This window comes from Macaca fascicularis, chromosome 2 (genome assembly GCF_037993035.2).
Source record: "Macaca fascicularis isolate 582-1 chromosome 2, T2T-MFA8v1.1".
NCBI classification, from domain to species: Eukaryota; Metazoa; Chordata; class Mammalia; order Primates; family Cercopithecidae; genus Macaca; species Macaca fascicularis.
In genome coordinates this window covers 61,228,215-61,252,500 of record NC_088376.1, presented here as the reverse complement: position 1 = coordinate 61,252,500, position 24,286 = coordinate 61,228,215, and the positions used below count along the sequence as shown (strand labels likewise).

The 24,286-nt window shown below is 33.9% G+C and overlaps 1 protein-coding gene across 1 annotated transcript in view; it reads right to left on the bottom strand.

The window, feature by feature from the left end:
* Window positions 1-24,286, bottom strand: part of RSRC1 (arginine and serine rich coiled-coil 1) — a 418,307-nt gene that overhangs the window by 226,148 nt on the left and 167,873 nt on the right. Inside the window, exon 5 of the mRNA XM_074031315.1 lies at window positions 8,892-8,928. Coding sequence (XP_073887416.1) covers window positions 8,892-8,928 — 37 coding nt within the window. The remainder of the gene's footprint in view (window positions 1-8,891; window positions 8,929-24,286) is intronic.

Below are 24,286 nucleotides of genomic sequence, written 5' to 3'. Positions count from 1 at the left end.
ATTAAACAACAACAACAACAAAAAAAAACCAAAAAAACTTTGATAACTTACTAAACAATAATGGTATCAATTTACTTGTCTTTCGATTTCCAAACAAGTCAATGAACACACATTTGCAAGAGCAGATGCTCAATAATTTAGTCAAAAAATAAATACAAAGCTGAACATTTACTTAAAAGGTAGAGTCAACAAGGAAAGAAATTGTACTATAATATGATGATATGATACAGTCACTAACAAAATTGAAGATTACATTAAAATGTTACAGAAAGAATTGGGTCAAAATTTCAAATTTAAAAATACTAGTCTGTAACAAATCTAAACAATATTTTAAAGATGTCACAAGCCCCTTTTCTAATCTAATCATCTTTGCTTATTTGTTTTTTGCAATTATGAAATAGGATTTTCTTATATAAAGTAACCCATTCTTGCCTGTATTGATTATAATAAATTTATCATAAGCCTATTCTTACACATACTATAATTAAGGTAACCAAAGTAAAAAGAAAGTTGAGTCTGTGCTGACGCCATAAAAGACAAATTTCGTGGTCCTCAAATTTTCCCTACAAATGCTTTAAATGCTATAGTAGTAGTATTAACTTGCAAATTTTGACAGAATTCCAGCAAAAACCAGCTTCACGTGTGTATATATATTACATCTAGCACTAAACAAATAAAAAGTCCAAGTTGTAAAGTACTATAAATAGTATAACTGTATTTTTACAAATTAACAAAAAGCTAAGTAATACATGCATATATATGCCTGAAAATAGAGAAGGATACAGGCGATGAGTGGTAACTATTAAGACAAGATTGATGGCAGGTAGGAAAAGATATAATTATGTTTTAATGTATCAGTTTTTTGACATATTACAATGAACATGTATTAAAGTACTTTATAATATTTAAAAGTATATAATGAAGTTTTTAAAAAGGTAAGGATATAAACAGATAAAGGACAAAATGTTCTCATAGTTCGCTCTGGGTATACTGGAATTAAGATTTTTTTTTTAATCTATCTTAAGCTACTTACATTAACTGGAACTGTTACAATTTTTTCTTTCTCTACAAAAATACTGATATACTTTAGAAAGTCTTATGCTTTGATAAATTTTCACACACTATTTTAACAACACTATAAGTAAGGGGAAAATGAAAAAAGTGAAACAGAGCAGCTGTGTGCCTTTCCAGAGGTTGTACAGTAAAATCACAGTATTCTGACTCCTTGTGCTGTGCTCTTCCTAAAATAAACAGGCTGTGTATGTTAAAATTAAATACAGATGCTATTTTTCAGGGGCAAACGGTAATAACTGTGGTTAAAGACACCACTGTGGCAAAGGCATTCTCCATCTTAACTCCTAATACCTTGACTGGAGAAACAGAAAGCAACGCTGTTATCCCTGTTGCTAGTTCTCTCTCTACAGTTACTTGAGTTAGATCCCAACAAAGCCCCTGAAATAACAACTAGGTACCACATGGGATGTCCTGCAATGAAGGCAAGCCTACAGTGTTTTGAACCCTAATACAAAAAACAATAATAAGAATACAACATTCAAGAAGGTCTGATATTTAGACCCTTAAGTAATGGGAAGTGGGGGTTACTTTAATGCATTTAGAATAGTTTTATTTTTAAAAGCTTTAATAACCTCAGGTGCATAAAAGTCAAAAAAGTTATCTATATTAAACATAATTCTGAGACTATTAACAATATCATGAAAATTGCATGACATCTTGTCCTTTTTTTTTAAACGTCAGCCTGCCACCATTTCCTCACCATTTTAAAAACCATTGTGTCTTATAATAAAACACACAGATCTTTCTCTAGAGGGTGAAAGGAGGAATTGGGGAAGGGCAGAGAAGGGCCCAAGTTCATGCTATTTGAATGACTGGACAATATTAATCATTTATTACAGAAGCAATTTTCAATAAACTTGTAACTCATCAAAATGTATCAGAGAAATGGATCACTTGACATGGCACTGTTTATGACTAGATTATATGCCAGTCCTCAGATTTAAGATCTGTAAACTGCCTAAGAAATTATGACAGTAATATGACATTAACATGACATTAACATTTTATCCACATTAAAAGTATTTTAATTTGCACACATTCACAGGACACACTGTCTGTTAAAAGGAAAGAGAAAGATTTATGGAATTGGTCTTGTTGAAAGAAGAAAAACTTCATGCTGTTTCATCTCATGATCACAGTTTGAGGAAAGTGTCTGTTTTAATATGCAGTTTTACCCTAAACCTCAAATGTATATTGTCTTAGGTGAGAAAAATAAATTAAAATGTTGGGAGGAAAGGTATCTATTATGCTGAAATCCTTAAATAGTGACATGAGCTAACATTTTTAATCAGTGTTTAATAAATTTATTGAGTATATGGGTAACATTAGTGCATTTTGAGATAATACATTCTCAAACTCATTTAGACACATGTCAAAAACATTTCTTCACAACACAGTAAGAAAATATAAAGCTGAAACTGAAATATTTAAAATACCACAGACCAAAGTTTAGAATAGTGTTTATAATCTATTTTTGCATTTTCTAGCTCATGTTGTATATTAACTGAATTCCCAAAAGTATGATAACAATCCATTAACTATGTTTATGCTTGTGTTAAATAGAGCTATTAGTCTGAAAACTGAAATACGGCAGTTTGATTTTCAAGTCCTATGTAAAATAGTCTAAAACAGAAAGGAGAGGGCTTTTATTGGAACCTGATTGTTATTGATGAATACCTAATAGCAATGGGCCTGCCTACATTTCTGGCAAGCAGAACTATATTCTTATAAACCACTGATGGGCTAAACAAACTATTAATGATGGTTGCTTTTCAACACTTAAAATGGCCAGACTGTGTTACTTGACCACAAGGACAAGTAGGTCATCACTCTCAAATGTTATACAATATAAGAAACATCAATGAGACCTCTGTGGAGAGACAAAACCCATAGGTATGGCTCCAGAGTTCTTTTGCTGTTCAACTATTAATAGAAAACAAATCCCACTTAAAGCTGTAAATACTTGTAACCCTTTTCACTAAAAGATGTATTATCATTCATTTAATTTTCCACTTAAAGCTTAACAAGGTATTATTAGTCCTAGGTTCCAACTCCAGTCCTGAAAAAATACAACTTAACATCTAAACCAAAAATTTTAAAACAAATGTCTATGACTCTTGCAAGATAAGATGAATTTTTTGCCCCTCTATAAACTTTTTGGAGTACCCCTTCCCCTGGGTTTATGAACATCCAACCAATCATTCACAGGTTGCAGAATAATACTCAATGAATACAAGGAAAACACCTAGATTCTTCACCAGATTCAGAAGGCCTTCTTCACTGGACACATGTCTTTCAATTGAATGCCTTTTAATGTATTTTTCTTTCTGGTGGTCACTGAACTAGCAGCATTAACCTTGCTTAGGAGCTTGTTGAAATGCATAATTTCAAACTGTGCCCCAGACCCAAAGAATCAGAACGTGCTTTAACCAAGAATCACAGGTGACTCAAATGTACATTAAAGATGGTGAAGCACTGCCCCAGATCACTCTGTACAGTTACTACAAGCCACTTTTATTTATTTGACTTTCAGAAAAGAGAACAAAGGAAGCTTTAGAAACATCATACTGATCAGGATAATTCATTTCATTCCTTGCCAAAGGGGGCACAGCACAGCTGTCCTTCTTTCAAGCCAGAAACAACCCACAAAACTATTTTGACCTAAAAAAGTAAAATTTTTCATACAGCTCAACTTAATATTTTCTGATCTAAATCCTTCTCCCAAGAGAAAAGGATAGCATCATTTTTATAGTTTGCTTACAAAATAATAATAGCGGTATTGTCATCAAATGGCAAGGCTCCATCTCCTATGTTTTTTTCTTAATTGGAAAAACAAAAACGTGTTGACTTCATTAAACCCCCCAACTGAAAGTAAACATTTGAATCCCCATTCAGTAGTCCAATAAGCATCACTACTCACTACATTATCCATAAATTTAAAACATAATGGTAGGAGAAACATGGAGACGCCAGGCGTAGTTGCTCATGCCTGTAATCCCAGCACTCTGGGAGGCCAAGGAGGGCGGATCATCTGAGGTCAGGAGTTTGAGGCCAGCCTGGCCAACATGGTAAAACCCCGTCTCTAGTAAAAATATAAAAATCAGCTGGGCATGGTGGCAGGTGCCTGCAGTCCCAGCTACTCAGGAGGCTGAGACAGGAGAACCACTTGAACCTGGGAGGTGGAGGTTGCAGTGAGCCGAGATTGTACCACTGCTCTCCAGCCTGGGAGACCAAGCAAGATTCCTATCTCAAAAAAAAAAAAAAAAAAAAAAAAAAGGAAGAAAAAAGAAAAAAACATGGAGTCAGCACCCTTTGATAGAACAAGAAGAACTCAGAGTCAACTTTCTACAACTTTGGAGCAGCATTAAAAAAAAAAAGTGCCAGGAGCAACATCTAATAACCACCCACCTCCACTCCTTCAACCCTTCTGTGATAACAGACATAACCCTGGGGTCATTATCAGAAGGACTTTCATCTGTAAGTGATTATTCATCAAATTTAAAAAATTATTTTCTTAAGTTCATTATAAAATCTAATTAAGCACAACACTATAAGCAGTGTTTTCACTCATTTTCTTTAAGTCTTAAAAAATGTTATAGGCACTGAGCTATGACACAAACCCACTGAGTATGCAGCATTACTTCTTGGAACCTAAGGGTCAAGAGAAACCTATACACACATGAAGCATGTGCTACCCATTGTGCTGTTAGCAATAAACCACTTTGCCTCTGACTCAGGAATCTCATATCTTCTGCCAGCATCTATACAACTATGGAAGATATGCAAGTAGGCTAAAATCTCAGACCTTAAATAAAGAAACACAATAAATATAATGATACACACAGTAATTTTTCCAGGATACACTGTTAAGCAAAAAAAAAAAAAAAAAAAAAAAAAAAAGAAAAGAAAAGAAAGAAAAAGGAAAAAGAAGAACATATACACACATACGGTTTTACCAAAAAAAAAAAAAAAAAGGATTAACAATAAACTAGAAGTCAATAAAATTGGCTATTTACAAGGGGTAGAGGAGAACAGGCTAGAAAGAAAGAGAGCGACACACCTCTTTGAGAATACCACAGTGTATAATTTTGACCTCTGGAAGCATGTTAACATCATACATGTTCAAACATAACTAAATCAATAGGAATGGGGACAAAGACACCTAAATTGAATGCAAACAGAAACAAATAAATGCAACTATATTTCAAATAAATAACATAACTATACTCATTGGAGAAAAGGAACTGCAAATAAATCTTGAACTCTTTTTAATAGGGTTGTTTTACTCAAAGTATGCTTGTAGCAATTCTAAAACTATTTTACGTACATTATATGACTGAACAAATGAGTAACTGTATCGGTGTTATCAGGAGTCAGGGTTCTCACTTGTTATAAGAACTCAGAAGCCATCATGAAAAGATTCTCTCTTGATAAATCTGGGACAATCTGAGCATCAAAATAAATAAGGAAAGTAATTGACAATAACCTATTTAATAAAATTAAAATCATGAGTCCTTACTCCTGATAAATAGATAAATAAAATAAGGGAGGTGGGCTCTTCCTTACTGTAGAATGCTGGCTGTAACATGGAGGGAGCAGTAGAATTGGAAAATCTATATTTTGCAATCATCAGACAAGAATCATCAATGGATAACAGAGCAGCAGCCTTCAAAGTCTCAGTCTAGAACTTTAAAGAGGTATAGACTTTATGGGTAGTGAATGAGTTTGTGAAAAGAAAAATAAGATGGTATTGGACAGCATATTATAAAAAATTTAAGCTGAGGAAAATGAGATACTAGGACAGTTCTCAGGATCACCTGGCAACATTGAGAGAAATAAATGATTTTAAAAAACAAAAACCAAAAAAAAACAAAAAAAAACAGAGAAGGTGAATCAATGGTCTAGGAGATTGTAAAAAACTTAAGGAAATCAGTGCTTGAAGAGGTTCCAGGGGAACAGTCCACTTACTCCACTCTTTTCTCCACAGATCCACACTTGCTTTCTCCTTTTCAGGGTTACATCTAACTATATACCAAGAAGAGCATATACACATATAGTACAAAATCAGGGCAACTACGTTACCTGGTAGCAAGTATAACAAGTGATATATGTAATTTTTCTTAACTTATTAAAATGTATATTGGCTTTTACCCCCTTAGAACAATGCTAATTCTCTATGATAATCTAAGTAAATAATTTTTTAAAAATAAAGACTGAAGAAAGCTATACAAAGAGATTAATTCCAAATGTACAGGGTGCTTTTCTCATTTTAATTTTATCATGTATTTTTTAACACTGATCTCTTCAAAAATATATTTCTAATTGTATTTGGATGTACAGCCAATTCAAAGAAGAGCTACATATACGCCAGAAGGCTCTAAACAATCCGCTCAGCAGTGAAAGGGAGAGACACAAACCTCAGGTGCCCACAGGTACTAGACAGAACAGGTTTCATTAATGCTCAACCCATAAATTGTGAGTTTAGTTCCATTTTAGGCATGAACCATTTTAGAAAGGTTTATAAAGGTATTCTTCATAACATCACTGACTTTACTGAGTATTATTAATGTAAAATGCAAGATGGATGAATGGATAGATTAACAGACAGACAGATAGATGAATATTGTTAATAGTTCACAGTTAGTGGGTCAATTACAACATCAAGTTACAGTCTTTCAAACAACTAAGATAAAATGCATTCAAGTCATCTGCTTCTTACTCCCTAATTGTATGCTAGTCCTGGCTCTTTATTCCGAAAATGCTTAACTTTGAAATATATTTGAGGTATATGACATAAGTAAAAATGAAATATAACTTAGTGTCAAGAACAGGGAAGAATACTTAATATATAATTATTCTTCAATGAGTAGCTATGTTTTATACAAAGTTTTAAAATAATTTTAGCCAAAGTACTCTTTCTTCAGATGAAATGTTATTAAAAAGTTCAAAAGTTTACTCTACAAAATAACTAAAAGTGGAACTATTTTGGTTAAAGTGAGTAGTGGAAGTCTGCAGTACCAACTGCTTTGGAGAGCTTTCCGGGCAGCCCAAGGCACGGCTAGAAAAACCACTGCTAGATAAAATTATGAGTACGATATAAATGTGTGAAATAGTTACTGAAAATGAGATGCCACTAGTAAGTATAAAAAGTATGAAATTTAAACTAGTAAAACGTCAAAGCCATTTTTATTTACTGAAGAACATGAACAAAGTAAATATAAAGTCTTTTTAATAAATAATAATTTACATCAAAAGTATAAAAGACACCTCAGGCCAGGTGGCTCACACCTGTAATTCCAGCATTTGGGGAGGCTGAGGCGGGCGGATCACCTGAGGTCAGGTGTTTGAGACCAGCCTGGCTAATATGGTGAAATCCCATCTCTACTAAAAACACAAAAAAATTAGCTGGGCATGGTGACGGGCACCTGTAATCCCAACTACTGGGAAGCTGAGGCAGGAGAATCGCTTGAACCTGGGAGGCAGAGGTTACAGCGAGCCGAGATCGTACCACTCACCAACCTGGGAGAAAGAGTGAGACTCCATCTCAAAAAAATAAATAAATAAAAAAATAAAAATAAAACCCAAAAGATACCTCATTTTGGCACTATGATAGCTGTTCTTCCTTGCTGTAAGCCCCTAACTGATACTGGAATCATGTTACAGATTAACATGTTTATTCTGATGTCCATATGTCCTAAATCTATGTGCTATTATGAAGTGATAAACGGTGGTTCAGGAAATACTTTTTAATGATGAAAATAAGCATGTTATTTACTAACTTCTAATCCCCAAATACATAGCTCAAATTTTCTATTATATCCTCCTTTTAAATAATTATCTCTAATTTTTAGGATCACTTTTAAAAGTCTAGGTTTCCTCAGTTTCCATTAGCTATAAAAGAAAAATCAAAAATTCCTGTAAAAAAAAAAAACCTGCTATAAGTCAAAATGAAGCTGTCTTTTTCTACTGTTTGCTTTTGTGGAAGCAGAACAAAAGTACATTAATAGTTAACAAAGCTACAGTATGATATACGAATGAAGTCTTGCATTAAAAAACTACTTAGACTGTATTTACAAAAGAATCTGTACCATTAATTATTCAACATTTGGATCTGACCAGAAACTGGAGGATGACTCTGTAATGCTCAGTTTAAATGAACTACTTAATGTTGTAATAAACACTCAATACAGTGGGCTCAATGAATTTCAGACATATTACAATTGTATGGGTTTTCCAATTTTTTGATCAATAACAGATTTTAATGCTAAATCAGTTTGAATTTCACTTTTCTCTAAAATGTTTACTTAAACCAAAAATTTTGCATCTCAATTATTTTATATTCTAAATCTGAATGTAGATTAAACCAATGCATTATTCATAAAGCAAAGACATGAGGAAAGACAAAGCTGTGCACTTCTTTCAAAGCTGCTAAATTGCTAAAACATACCACATTTATGCATGCAATATTTGATTGTGTTTTTCTTAAAACACAAGCTTGTTTTCATCAGATCAAGATATGCCAAAAATTCTACACCAAACAATTTTTGTTTATAATTAAAGCAAGCATCAATCCAAGGATTGTCATCCATTTTATTTCATCTCTACATCAAAAAAAAGTAATTTAAAAAATTTTTAAATTCCCTTGAAATGATAAGAGAAATGAAAATGTAAGTGCCTTCACATAATAACAGTAAGCTGACCCTTTGGGAAATGGTTGACTTTCTCAATACAAGGTATTCAAAGCTCATTCAAACGTGTTCATTTAGAATGCAGATATCAAAGATGATGCAAATGTTCAAGAGAAAATTAGAACTTACCAGATGTTCTAATCCAGCTTTGATGTTTCCAGATTCCCTAAAATAGAAGAATAAAAGTTCTAAATAGTTGCTAAATCCTTGTCTGCTCTAATTTTTTTACCTCAAAAATGTTTTATAAACCCTTGTAATTTTTCATATGTATTATGTTCATAACACTGTTTTTAAGGACAAAACAATTTTTATCAAAAATGAACAGATAACTTATATTAGATTTACCACAAAATTGGTATTTCACTAAAAGAAGTTTCAGATTTTTCAAAGTCAATGAAAAACATAAAGAACTCACAAACATCATTTTACTCTTCATACAGTATCTATTCCTTTCACACTAGCTTTTCTATTAGAAATTTTGTTTATTATTATTTCCAACATTATGAAAATGTTCAAATTTACAGATTCTACCACCCATATTCTACAACTCACATTTTATTTGGTTTCTCAAATATCCATCCATCAATGGTTACATTTTTATAAAAAGAATGTACACATAAAGAACACATTAGTGAGTACATAGCTAAATAACTAAATCTTAACCTATTTTCTCTGTCATTAATTTTATGAATTTAATGTACACTACAAATCAGGACCTGAGATCATTTTAATATTAAAAAAGAAAATATCACCAAAGAAATCATAAACATCAAATATCATGATATATTTTAAGTATTAAATTTCTGCTTTTTACTGTAAAAGAGACTGCTTATGGAACTAAAAATACAAGTATCTGTACATGTAACAAACATAATTTAAATATAGATTTGTTGAATGTGGCAAACAGTTAAATTTTTTCTGATTTCAATCTGTACCAATTTATTTATGACAAATGAACTTCGGCTTTTCTCATTCTGACCAAGCAGTATTTTAGTTCCATTATACGTACCAAGCATTACCTTTTTTAACAAAAAATTATAATCCTACCACATTGCAGAAACTAATTATTAATATAAATCCTCCAACAATAAACAACATTATTATATTCATGATGTTTAATCTTCTCCCCACATCTCCTCGCTTCTCTGAGAGGTCTCAACTTTCTTTTCTATTTCTGTCTTCTACTTTTTCTTTGCCAAAGATATACTTACCTGTTTCCTTTGTCTTGCTATACTATCTTTCCAAATTTCTCCATTTTTATTCCCTTCAGATTTGCTGCTGGAAAACTGTACTCATGGCTTCCAACCTTTGCTCTCACTGCCCAGTCTGATATATTAGGAGTAAATTCCCATTTCTACTGATTAGCACTAATTTTCAGCCATTCTCTTCTGTATTTCCTGCTTCTGGCAATCTTTGCAAAACTATATATTCAATGTTTAGATATTTAATGGTTTCTGAAACTCATTATTTAATCTCTAATGTCTGTAGTCGTACTGACAAATGATAGGAATAAATTACTGCAAGGTGTGAGAGAAGGCTACTATCTATATAAATAATTATTTTATACTTTATCATTACAAAATTAATGCATTTATCAGAGCTGGAAGTCAAATGAATCTTTACATTTTCACAAGAACATTCAAATACAGTTATTTGTATAACTTAAAATTTAAACAAAAAAGTAACATATAGTGAAACATCTGAACAGGGCAACATATGTGTGTGTGTGTGCGTGCGCACACACACACACTAAATAAAATTAAATCTTCCTCCCATCACTGACTCCCAGTTCTCAATCTTGGTTTATCCTTCTGAAGATATTCTATGCACTCGTGTGTGTGTGTGTATGTGTGTGTGTGTGTGTGTGTGTGTCCCCCTTCTATGTCTGTTGAAATCCACAATAGAAGCATATTATACACCCCGTTTTGTACCTTCACTTGGCAATCTATCTTAGAGTCTGTGCTATATAATACACATCTACTTCGCTTTCTGCCACAGCTACATTGTCACAAAATGGTTCTTATTAGAAAATAATATTGCAATATAAAAAGAACACAAATGATCAGATTCAAAGTATAAGTCCATACTTCAGTATCTGAAATAGCTGGGGCTAGACATGCTTTATCAGAATATTTCAGATTTTAGAAAGGTTAAGGTATGTCATACAATGGTGCCAGGAGGGTCTGATGCAGCATCTCATCATCATACACGTTAAATAATTCTGAAAGAAACATATTAATGTCCACACAAAATGGGATAAACAAAGACTGTAAATAGCCTCATTTCAGGGTAGGTTTGCTGTCAACTGTGTCTGCCACAATCTTAGGGAAAATCACTTAATTTTCTGAGATACCTGTATTTTAGAACGAGGACAAGAAACTGTTCTTTAAAACAAAAAGAAAATGTAGGCTATTGCTTTGCCATGTTTCTAAGTAATTCTTTAAATTAAAAGATATTTATAAAATGTTTTGAATGGCATGGCTGAGAGAAAACAAGACATTATTCTTGGCACATTCCCTTTCCTTCACCATCAAATGTAACCAAATGTAATCAACCACAGGGCCCTGGCTATTCAATATCCTTAATTATCATTAGATCTAACTATTTCTATCTTCACAGCTTTTATGGTATTTCAGTCCTTCATCTTTTCTCCCTAAATTGCTGCAATATCCTCTTATTGAATGTCAATAGTTCCTGCCTTGTCCCATGTCAATTCATTCTCCATTAACACAACAAAATTTTTCTAAAATGTAAACTTAATCATATCAATTCTCTTCTTAAAATCTACAATATCTTACCATACTGCAGTTTACCTATTCCCTCTGTTATCTTGTCAATGCTACATTACATGAAAAGTAACAACAGCAGCCACAACAAGCTACGTTTAACCTGGTTTCACTCACCAATGAACCACTTTCTCCCTCTACCTAAAATGCTCCTTTTCTCCCAGCCTCCTCTAATCTTCCCCATCTAATAAAAATCCACCCTTCAGGACTCATCCTAAACCATTCTTCAATTGGGGAAACTTCCTCCCTTTCCCACAAATCATGTAATGAATTCTTCCTATATGTTTCCATAACACTCCGGGCATGTCCCATCACAGAACTGATCACAGTATTTAATAAATGCCAATTTACTTTCCTACTTACACCAGTGAAGTGAAAACTCCTTGAAGATATGCATTCCATCTTTTTAATTTTTATATTCTGGCACCCAACAAAATGACTGAATCAATATATTTAAGGATATGACATCTGAATCACAAGATAAGCTTGGGTACAGAGTCAGTAGCAACCAGCTCAGGTCTCTGAGCAGTACTACGCAGTCCCACTCTATCTCCAACCCATGTAAAGAACAAGGCAATTTGCAACACTGAGCTGCTGCCTGAGATAAAACAGTAGTATTAGGAGGAAGGCACAGGTGCATGTATGTGCACGAACATGTGTAGGGTGTAGGTGGTTATTTATTTATTTATTTTTACTGTTTTTGAGGGTGTGGGAGCCACAATGGGGAAAGTAGTTGAGGCTACACTAGAACACTAGAGGTGGTCCACTCTAGTTTTTAAATTAGCCTGGAGAAGCATAAGTCAGATCTTAGATTTTTACCCCTCCTTTTAGATTAAAATTACTATCTGAGGCAGCTAAATGCTGTTAGGAAAAAATAGATGAACCCACAAGGAAAATTGTAAGATGTATAAACCAGAATTAAAAAAAATAATAATCTTATCCAGAGAAAACAGAACAAGAATGTGAACATAATAACATCTTCAAAGAGATGATTTTTAGAAATATAAGTATGAAAATGAAGTTTTGAAAAAGAACCAATATATGATAGTGGGTATTACAAACATAATCATTTGAAATAAAGAACTCAGGCCGGGCACGGTGGCTCAAGCCTGTAATCCCAGCACTTTGGGAGGCCGAGGCGGGCGGATCACGAGGTCAGGAGATCGAGACCATCCTGGCTAACACGGTGAAACCCCGTCTCTACTAAAAATACAAAAAGAAATTAGCCGGGCGTGGTGGCGGGCGCCTGTAGTCCCAGCTACTCCGGAGGCTGAGGCAGGAGAATGGCGTGAACCCGGGAGGCGGAGCTTGCAGTGAGCCGAGATCGCGCCACTGTGCTCCAGTCTGGGCGACAGAGTGAGACACCGTCTCAAAAAAAAAAAAAAAAAAAAAAAAGAAATAAAGAACTCAGAGGATGGATTGAAAACACAATAGATACAGACAGAGGATGAATTCATAAGCTGGAAAACTGGGTAGAAGAACTATTGTAGAAGGCATAGGGAGGGGGCAAAAAGACAAGACAAATAATTGATAGAATTAAGAACAGGAGTAGAAGTGTTAACATCTATATAATGAGAATCCTAGAAGGAGGGTTAAAAAAAATGAAAGAGAAGAAATATTTGAAGAAATAATGACAGAGATTTCCCAGATACAAAAATATTCAAACTCAGGTTGAAAGGGCACATAGAGTGCTGGAAAGGATGCTTAAAAATCCAGAGCAAAGCATATTATACGGACATTTAAGACTATAATGGATTAAGAGAAGTCAAAATACTTCTGGAATGAAAAAGGAGACCCCTACACAAAGGAAGAATAACACTGATATTAGATTTCTCAACACTAAAGTGAAGACAAGAAGATAATGGAGAAATAATAACTCTCAAGATAAAGTGTTACAGGAAAAGAACTGTGAACCAAGAATTAACATATAGCTAATAAACTATTATTTAAATACAAATAAATATAAAGAAATTCTCAGCATGCAAGGTTTCAAAAAATTCACCACATAAGACATTATTTAAAAGAAGTCTTGAGGAATATAATGCAGGTAAGAAGGGAAATAAATTCAGGAAGAATCAACAAGGTAAGGCAAGTAAAGGATGCCCTAGAATTGAGCAATTATTGTAATCTAAGTAATCAATAACTAAAAAGAAAACCAGAGAAAGTTCACGCATAATCATTTGGAATTGAAATTCCAGAAAAGATTTTCAGATTGGATAAAAAAACAAAATCCAGCAATGTATCATTTACAAAAGACACACAATACAAACCGATTCAGAAGAGTTTCCCAAAAAAAAGATTTGCCATAACTCCAGGCAAATATGAACCAAAAGAAAGCTGGGGCAGCAAGTTTAACGGTTTAATGACAAAATACATTTAAGTCCCCTACTCCCATACATACATATGTATGTATGCATTATGTATGTATACATATGTATGTATATATGAAAGGAAGGTAATTTTAGGTAATATATACATATATGAGAGTCAGAGACTTAAGTATATTCTAGTCTAGTGAAAGATAAACCAGTAAGTTTTCATTTATATCTGGAAGGTTTGCATATACATAAAGCTTAACATATCACATTGGGACACCTAAGTTTACTCAAGTTCTCCATGAAAATCAGTTTTCTTTACTTTTACTTTGGTCAAAAAGATAAGGAAGAATGACCATCTCAAAACAACACAGGTAAAGTATCATGAGTACATAAATACAACACAAGACAGTATGACATACAATACTGGTTTTAGAAGCAGAGTGCCTACACTCAAATTTAAACACTACTACAAAATAGTCATGTGAGCTTGAGTAAAATCCAACTTTTCTCAATCTCAGATTGTCCACCTATGATGTGAGGCTTACTTGCCTTACCTAACATACCAGGTTGCTGTTAAAAAGAAGGATAATGTAGATGAGGATAAAAAATAAACTATAGAAATGTTATTATGATGGAGGATATTTAAACACAAAAGTCTTAAAAGTGATTCTAAAAGTTTTAATGAATTTGAAAAAATAGAGAGGCAACATCCAAGACATTGATAGAAGGATCTTACAACAAACGGTATAAAATCTGTCCTCTTTAGTGGTCTGTCTCTTGGGTTGTCCCTGTCATGACTTCATCAATATTTGTGCAACTCCTTTTGCCCTGTGCTGAAAGCAGACTTAATTCAATTATAGGTCTCAAAACTGATAAAATGGTCCTGAAGTGGAAAATGGGAAGAGATTATTGGCAAATGAATAAAGATTTGTATCGAACTAACACACAGGAGTACAGCAGGTCTTTTTTTAATCATTCCCTGTCTTAAATCTTCTGGGAACCATGAGTTTCCCTTCCCCTCATGCAGCACATCGATTTCTGAATTAGACTGCAATATTAAATAATTAATATACTTGCCATGATTGATGTTCTGCATTAGTTGAATATTAGGTTATCAATCAAAATCCACTTGGTTTAATGTAATAATATTGAAAAAGTGTCACAGGCTGTTCATCCAATTTGTAGTTGAGGCAGCACAGATAGTAATGTTGGCATAACACCAGGCTCTAAAGCAGGAAATGCAGTGGCTCAACATGTATGAAGCAGACATTTTAAAACTAACTGGGTAAAGGCTGAGGTTGCCCTAAATAAACCAGGTAGCACCTGATAGTTTCAATCTTAGGCATGAGAAGATGCCATGTATCAATCATGCCATGGCGGGCAAGAAAAAAATTAAAACTAGGTATTACTTTCCCTTTGTTACAAACAAATTTCATTATTTTTCCAAAAGAAATATACTCTAAGTCTAAAATCTATTGCTATAATAAAGCTTATGTCCTCTTAAGAAATTTGTAGACAAAAAACTAAGATTTTTTTTAGACCTAGTCTTACTAGAAAGTCATTGACTTTTCTTTCCTTTTCTTAAAACAGAAAAACAATATCCATCATACCAAGTGAACATTCAGATTTTTAGTAGTCTAGAGCAATCAGGTTAAGGAGCCACACTTAATAATGATATTTATTTTGAAAAAATACTATTCTTTCTGATGATGGCAATTTCCTTTACTATTAATATTTTGCATCTACATTTGTCAAAATATAAGCTTAGGAAAATAACTTAAATTACTTGATTTTCCCAGTCAAGTAATGACAATTTTTCTCATCATTCCCTATTATCTCAATCCGAAATCTATTATAGATTTAGTTATAAAAGTGATTACTTAAAAAACAAATTTAAGAAACAAAAGATATCTACAAGAAAAGTGACTTTTTTGGGGGGATGAGTAGAAACTTAACAAAATAAATATAAACCAAAACCATTTCAAAGAGCAAGCCAAAATTCCAGTGAGGGTTTAGTTATAAAATACTCATAAACCATAAATCACATAACTAATTGAAGTAGCATTAAAGTATCATTCCACTGAATAAGTCCTTAGTAAATAAAAGATTAAATATAATTATAATCAGTAATATATGTTATCCCATGTAAAAATGTGTATATATACAGTAATTATGAAAAGTGGAGTTAACTATTAAAAATAATAAATTTTTTAAAGAGACATTCTATCAGCCAGGCTGGAATCCAATAGAAACATCTAGTTAGACCCTAACTCCTGGGCCCAAGTGGCCCTCCATGCTCAGGCTCCTAAGTAGCTATGACCGCAGGCATGTGCCACCACACTCAGCTAGTTTTTTTCTTATTTTTTGTAGAGATAGATAGGGTCTCGCTATGTTGTCCAAGCTGGTTTTGAACTTCTAGCCTCAAGTGGTCCTCACACCTCAGCCACCCAAAGAACTGGAATTACAGGTGTGAGCCACCACACCTGGCTGAAATAAAAATGTACAGTAGATTTTTTTGTCATCAACTAAACATATTATTTAGTTTTAAAAGATTAGTATGCTGCAGTTTTCTATGGATATAAGAGCTAAGATCATGGTTAGTTTTGTATTTTTTCTTTCATAAAGCAAAATCTACAGGAGTTGGATTTTTAGATGATGTCACTGAAGGCTTATAAAAGCCTGACTACACACATTATTAAAAATCTACATTTTCCATCTCAAACAATAATGAAAGCATTTTTACATGTATTAAATTTTGTTATGTATCAAATGTCATTGATGAATAAAAAGTTTGGTAAAATATAAATCTAAGAAAAAGCTGAGTTCTAATTTCAGCTCTACTATTTACTCATGGTCTTTGTTCAGTTATATATTTCTCAAATTTTTCTCACCTTACATTCAAAATCACAAATTAATAAGATAATCAGCATATAATATAGAAGTCACTCAGTAAATACTGGTTCAATATAACAGCCTAATAATGGACCAAATGACTATACTCTACTTCCAAAACAAAAAAAATCTTTATATAAGTTTCAGCTTTTTTAATTGCCTTGAAACCCATTTCAACTGTAATACCCATAAATGAAAGTCAGTCTCATTTTCAAATATCAAATCTTGGATGGATGGATGGATGGATGGATGGATGGATGGATGGATAGACAGATAGATAAATTTTGGCTAGCATCCAATAGAACACTAAAGATATCCTGATATAAGCACATTCTTATGTTCTATTTGCAAGAAGGTACAGTGTGTTGGGAAAAGCAAGCAAAAATAATTTCTATTTTTGTATTTTAACCCAATTTTTAAAAATGCTTAATGTCAGTACTCTGATCCACAAAGATCTTCCTGAAATTCTCAGTTTCTGCTTCGCAGGTTTGGTTAGAATTCTTAAATTCTAACTTTTCTCTTGAAGTGAGCACTTTTCTCTTGATTGGCGAAACCTTGCAAATTAGCGGCTCTAAATGAATATTCTTATGTTACTATGGTTCAGAATGATGATTTTCAGATGTTTACATTTTACAAGCAGTTTTTGATCTGACTATTATTGGTAATAAAAAAAGCTCTAGAACCTATAAATCATTTGCACAGATAAGTCTACCATAGTAACAAAATTTAAGTGTTTTGTTTTCTTTTTAAGATCCTTTAGTTTTATAGACAAATGTTAGTGAGCATCCACTATGTCAGGACAAGTTTAAATTAAATATGTTAAACAGCCAAGAACTTATGATACACACTTGGCTTATTCCAATGGGAAGCTGGACACTTAAGCTGGTATGGATCAGTTTTGCCACTTAAAACCAGTCAAATAAACAGAGTTCATAGAAAGGGTCTACAGGGGAAAGAGAAGAGATTTCAGTATTTCTGAAGTCATGCTCTAGATAACAGTTGCAAAAAAGGAAAACTAAAAATTTGTCATCAGTAGAGCTGATGTAAAAGAACCAATAAAAGAGATCTTTTAGACACAAGATAAATTATAGCAGAAACAAACTTGAAATGTCAAGGTGAAGGAAGTACAACAGAAATGTTATTTCCTAAGCTCCCTCAGCTCCACCATAAATTCTGAGGGGATAATAAAAACAATAACAACATAAACATCATCAACGGAAAAAAAGCAAGAAGAAATATGGCATCTATGCCTCAGATGCTAAAAACTGTGTTGTCAAACCAAGGCTAGTACAGTCAGTCCTCCCTATCTGTGAATCCACAACAATGAAGTCAACCAACCGCAGATCAAAAATATTCGGGGTGGGGGGGGAACGTGTATCTGTAGTGAACATGCACAGATTTTTATTCTTGACATTATTCCCTAAACAATACAGTATAACAACCACTCACATAACATTTAAGTTGTACTAGGTATTATAAGTAATCTAGATAAAAAACATAAATTATAGACAAATACTATGCCATTTCATTTCAGGGACTTAAGAATCCATAGACTTTGGTATGTGCAGTAGGCCCTGGAATCAATATCCCACAGATACTGAGGGAAGATGGTATATAAAATAGTTAACGTCCTGGCCGGGCGCGGTGGCTCAAGCCTGTAATCCCAGCACTTTGGGAGGCCGAGACGGGCGGATCACGAGGTCAGGAGATCGAGACCATCCTGGCTAACATGGTGAAACTCCGTCTCTACTAAAAAATACAAAAAAACTAGCCGGGCGAGGTGGCGGGCGCCTGTAGTCCCAGCTACTCGGGAGGCTGAGGCAGGAGAATGGCGTAAACCCGGGAGGTGGAGCTTGCAGTGAGCTGAGATCCGGCCACTGCACTCCAGCCTGGGCGGCAAAGCGAGACTCCGTCTCAAAAAAAAAAAAAAAAAATAGTTAACGTCCAATCCAGGCAGTGAAAGGGCATGTGATACATGCTACCTATCTCGTATTTCTCACATGCAGGACAAACACTCATCATCAATGACAACTCTCTTTCCAACTGAGGTCAGGCCCAACTCAACACATTTTACTAAGGAGTCAAGGCCAGCTGTCTGGAGTTAGCAGGTGAGATGCAAGCTATTCACCATCACCCCCCACTTCAACCCATGCTTTTGACCTTGTTCAAAGAAAGTTCATAAAAAGGAAAAATGACCAGATGTGTTAGAGTGGTTGGAAAAGATTTCAAAGAGAAGGGTAATTTTAGCTAGATCCTGAAGGATTCATTGTATTTGGGTAGACTGAGTACATAGAAGAGAGGAGGCAGGAAGAGAGAGCTCAAAGGTCCAGCATGACCTGGCAGAATTCAAGTATGAAGAGTGATCTGCCCAGAGAAGATGTACTAAAAGGTCATACAACTTTAATTAATTAAAAATAAGTTTTATAATGTAAGTTTTTAGGTCCATCACATACAGTTGTGCATGTTGTTCATTATGAAAAAACAAAAAAATCAAGGGGGCAAGTGGAAGCTAAAAGCTATATGCCCTGGCCAAACAGTATATCCTGGTATGCATCCACAGGAAGAAGACATCTTGTATAATATGCACAAAGGTGCCACATGGGCTACAAGTGACCCAGCAAATAATAAATGCTTATTGTAGAAAAATTCAAAATCACATCTGGTTCTAATGAAGAAAAAATAAGTTACCTGAAATTCTTCTAGCCAAAGATAATAGCTTCAATATGTCCTTGTTTTTTCCTCCAGACATTCTTACGAATATGCACAAATACAATTATTTTTCTTATAGAAATGGGACCATGGTTGATTTGTTATATAGCTTAAATGTTTTCACTATTTTATATTGTAAATAGCTTCTGGGTGTTAATAATATACTTGCATATAATATTTTAATGTTTGCGTACTATTCTGCATACAGATGTACAATAAGTTAACTTACCCCTTATTTTCAGACATTTAGGTTCTTTCTGATTTATCCTTATAAATAAAACTGGAGTATAAGAAAAGAATAATCTTTAGATTTAAAAATCATTGATGATTTTATACAATGTTTATTTCACTTGCAGAACTGGGGTTAAATAATTTTTATAAGGGGAAATAAACCTAGTATATTTCATCTCCACTATTTAATCATAAATAAATTCATGCATTCTAGTACTTCAATATAAGTACAAATATTTAAATATCAATCAAATTCACATTACAATTATAAATAATCTAAATTTAAATGTAATTTTAAAATACAATTTCTACTTCCAAAAATTCTGCTATAAAATTATGTCCCAATAATTTCATAAAAGCAATATATTCCCATATGTAACACAGTCAACAATCCCAAATAGAAGGTAATAAATATATCCTATTACGTCTTTAGCTGTTAAAACTGAGGGAAAAGGCTAGGCACAGTGGCTCATGCCTGTAATCTCAGCACTTTGGGAGGTTGAGACGGGTGGATCATGAGGTCAGGAGATAGAGATCATCTTGGCTAACACAGTGAAACCCCGTAGCAACTAAAAATACAAAAAATTAGCTGGGTGTGGTGGCACATGCCTGTAGTCCCAGCTACTCGGGGTACTGAGGCAGGAGAATCGCTTGAACCCAGGAGGCGGAGGCTGCAGTGAGCTGAGATCGTGCCACTGCACTCCAGCCTGGGTGACAGAGCGAGACTCCATTTGGGCGGAGAAAAAAAAATTGAGGGAAAAGTGCAACATGTGGATATTTTTCCTGAAAACAGCAAAGTTTGAATAACTCAGACATTGATTATCCAAGTCTTCAATTATTAAAGTCTTTTGATGATTTTCTCTTCCTTCTGTTGTTGTTCTGTTTAACTTCTGTTCTCCTATTTAACTCAACAGGAAACTGAAAACTAAGGTATAATTTTAATCAAGTAAGCATTTAATAGTGCTAGGAAATAATAATGAAGTCTTTCCTTGTTTAATGAATCAAACTCCTCAGCCTACAATTCAAGATTCTTGCTCAAGTCAAATGATTTGCCATTTCCTAAAGACCTCTTTGCACTTCCCAGCACTTAAATTGTCATAGTATTTGTCTAAGTGAACTGACCTTCTCAGAGATTCCACCTGTGAGGAAATACTGAACAGAGTTTGTCAGGCGCTGTACCAAGCGCTTTACATAATCCGCTCACTTAACACTTATGATTTTATCATAAAGAGATGTAATTATTATACCTATTTCATAGATGAGATAAATGAGCTCAGAGAGATTAAGCAGATCACACTATACCGTTCAGGCTCAGCTAGAAAATTGAATTCAATTCCCAAACTTTAGTCAAGGGAGAATTTATTACTGTCAATTCTAAAAAACAATAACCTCAAGAATAAAACAAGATTTTACAATATTCCTTTACTCCTTAATTGGAAACATGATTAGGAAGGAGGCAGCAAAGTGATGAGGATTCAAGTAACAATAAACACTAACCCTGATTGATAGGCTACTATATGCCAGGCGCTGAACCTGGTCATTTACACTTGCATTCTCATTAAATTCTTACAATATTCACAAAACAAATACTGTATAAATAGCTAACATATTTATACAGTTAGGACAATTTTATAGTGTACAGTAAAGATCCATAAAATAAAAGGAAATGCCATTTTTCACCTAGCAAACAAGCAAAGGTGAAAAGAAATGATAATGTTTCCACTGTTGACAAAGGTGCTGAGAATCAGGTATCCTCATGCACTGCCAGCGGAAGCAGAAAACAACACAGGTTTTCTGGAGGGCAATTGGGAGAATGTATCAACATTCTCAATAATACACACAAAGCCTTTGCCTCACAGTCTACTTCTCTAAGTTTATCCCAATGATACATTCACAAAATATTAATCACTCCATTGTATTTAATACAAAAAAACCCTAAGAACTAAATGCCCAATAATGGCAAACTGTCAAATAAAATATAATAACCACACAACAGAAAACGATATCACCATTAAAAATTGTGACGTAGTTATATATTTTCACAAAATGGTCTTGTGCTATAGTAAGTTTTTTTTTTTTTTTTTATAAAGCATGTTACAAAATGTAAGAGGGTAGGTTTTATACATCCATGTGTACAGTGTGGTACATGTGTGTTTATCTAAAAAGATATAAACCAAAAAGTAAACAGTATTTGACAGTGGAATTATGAGTGCTTTTTTTGTTCATTCTAATTGTTTATATGTTTTCTAAAGTGTCTTCCATGAAAAAAAAATATTAGTCCAATTTTTAAAATATTTTAAAAAAATCCTCACAGCAGTTTTATTGAGTAGTGTATTATTCTGGGTCTACATTCAGCTCACATTTTTCCTGTTATCTATAATCATAAATTATTTATGCACATACCTTTTACCTCTAGTGTTCACTTTGAAAACCTTGTCTACATTTTTGTTCACCCTTATATCATCTACATAATTTAATACAAATAGAATCTTTGTAATTTTGGTATGTGATTATCTAAGCTATAGATTAATTCAATTTAGAGATGGAGAATGTGAAATAGAGAAAAGGAACACAGTTATGTTCACAATGCACGAGACAAACAGAAATAGTGAACTCCTCAATAATGTATCCCCACTTTATCTATGTAGTTTTGGCTCCTATCACTAACCACCAAAAGTCCTCCAATACCTTCTCCCTAACATCAATGTCTTCATATCCCAAGTCTATGTCATTGTCCTCTTTATAATCTACCTTACCTGACTAACAATTTTCTGCCAATATGTAACTCTTCTCAAACCAGTTCATTATCACCTCCATAATTTTGCTCATCCATTCATCTACCTAAAACAATATTCTCTTCCTCTCAAAATCTACAAATTCTTATATTTATTGTACAAGAACCAATTAAACTCTCACCATGACTATGTTCATAATAATTTCTTAATCTCTAAACTTACAGTCCTTTCTGACATTTAATGGGTAAGCGCTAGGATCTTTGCAAATGTCCCAAGTTGAAAATGCAATAATGCATGTAAAGTGCTCAGCACACTGCATTTAGCAAATATTACTAATTATTGTCAACATCATCATTACTACACAGACCTTTGATGAGGATTGTCCAATACATTAACATGAGAAGAAAACAAAACCACTGTGAGATACAGTGCTGAGCAGGTAGCAGGCTTTATTCATTGGCTAAGTTACATGACTCCTTCACAGCATCCTCTCAGAACACAGACTTTAAGTCATGCCACACAAAAATTACAAATTGTCACAAACAACAGGCCACATCACTTTGACTAGACAGAATATTAAATCTGTGGATATCAAGGTCAAATGTACTGCCCTTATAGAAAACTCCCAATAGTCTGGCACTTAATTATCAGTAATTATTTTATGTGGCTTCTATGTAAATATCCGTTTCCCAAGTTAATTACTTGCTTAGGTAAACCTGCTTTGTTACCACATGAAGCTCTTTGATAAGCATAGACAGGGCTGGGGGTGGGGAGGTGGGTATGGCTGAGTCATTGGCTGCATCTCCCTCCAGAAAACTGCAAAGCACTGGCTGTTTACCATGTATGTGTAGCAGTATGAGGAGGGCAGCTTTCTGCCATGAGGCCTGCCAGGCAAAACCCTGTAACTGCCAATGGTTATGTCTGATTGGTCACACATAGAATTTTGGCCTGGAACCAGTTTCCTCAGTTACCACGTTACTCATAGGCTTCCCTTCAGTTTGACTTTTTGAAAGAGAGAACTATACACATACTCTATCTCCCATTTCCTACCTCCCACCACATCCAAAAATTACTCTTGGCTAAAGTCATCAGTGGTTCCCCCATGTTACCAAATCCAAAGTTTACTTTATCATCTTTCTCTTTATACAATTCTTAGAACCATCTGATACTGTCTAACATTCATATCCATGTTGATAAGCCCATGCTGAACTCATGTTCAATACTTCACAGCCTTTCCTCACTTGTCTTTTATAATATTACATCATTCAGGTTTTCTACATTTTCTCAAAAAAATGGCTCTTCAATTCTCTTGTAATTTCATGCTCTTCTCTCTAGCCACCAAAGGTAAGAGCTCCCCAAGGATCAGTCCTGGGCCCTGGTCTTGTGCTATACTTTCTTCTTAATCCATCTCACCCTCACACACAGCATTAACAGCAACCTATATGTACGTGGGAAAAATGCATATCATTCATAAGCTCCAGATTCATTTATCCTGTTGTCTATTTGACATCTCTATTTGGGTATCTAATAAAACAAAAACAAAAACAAACAAAAAAGCTTATGCTCAATAGATCCAAAACTAAATTCTTGAGTTCTTCCTTCAAAACTCATCCTTTTCAGTATTTCCTATTTCAGAAAAGGATTATATCATTCATCCTTTTGCTCAAGCCAAAAACCTGGGAATCAACCACTTCACTTTCTTCTCTTTCCCCCTACAAATACAATCAGTTAGGCCTATTGATTCTACCTCTTAAGTAATCACAAAAACTATCTATATTTGTATCAACTGCCATCATCCTAATTCAATTGCCATGACCTCCAACCTAGTCTTTCTTAATTCTGTCATAGCTGTT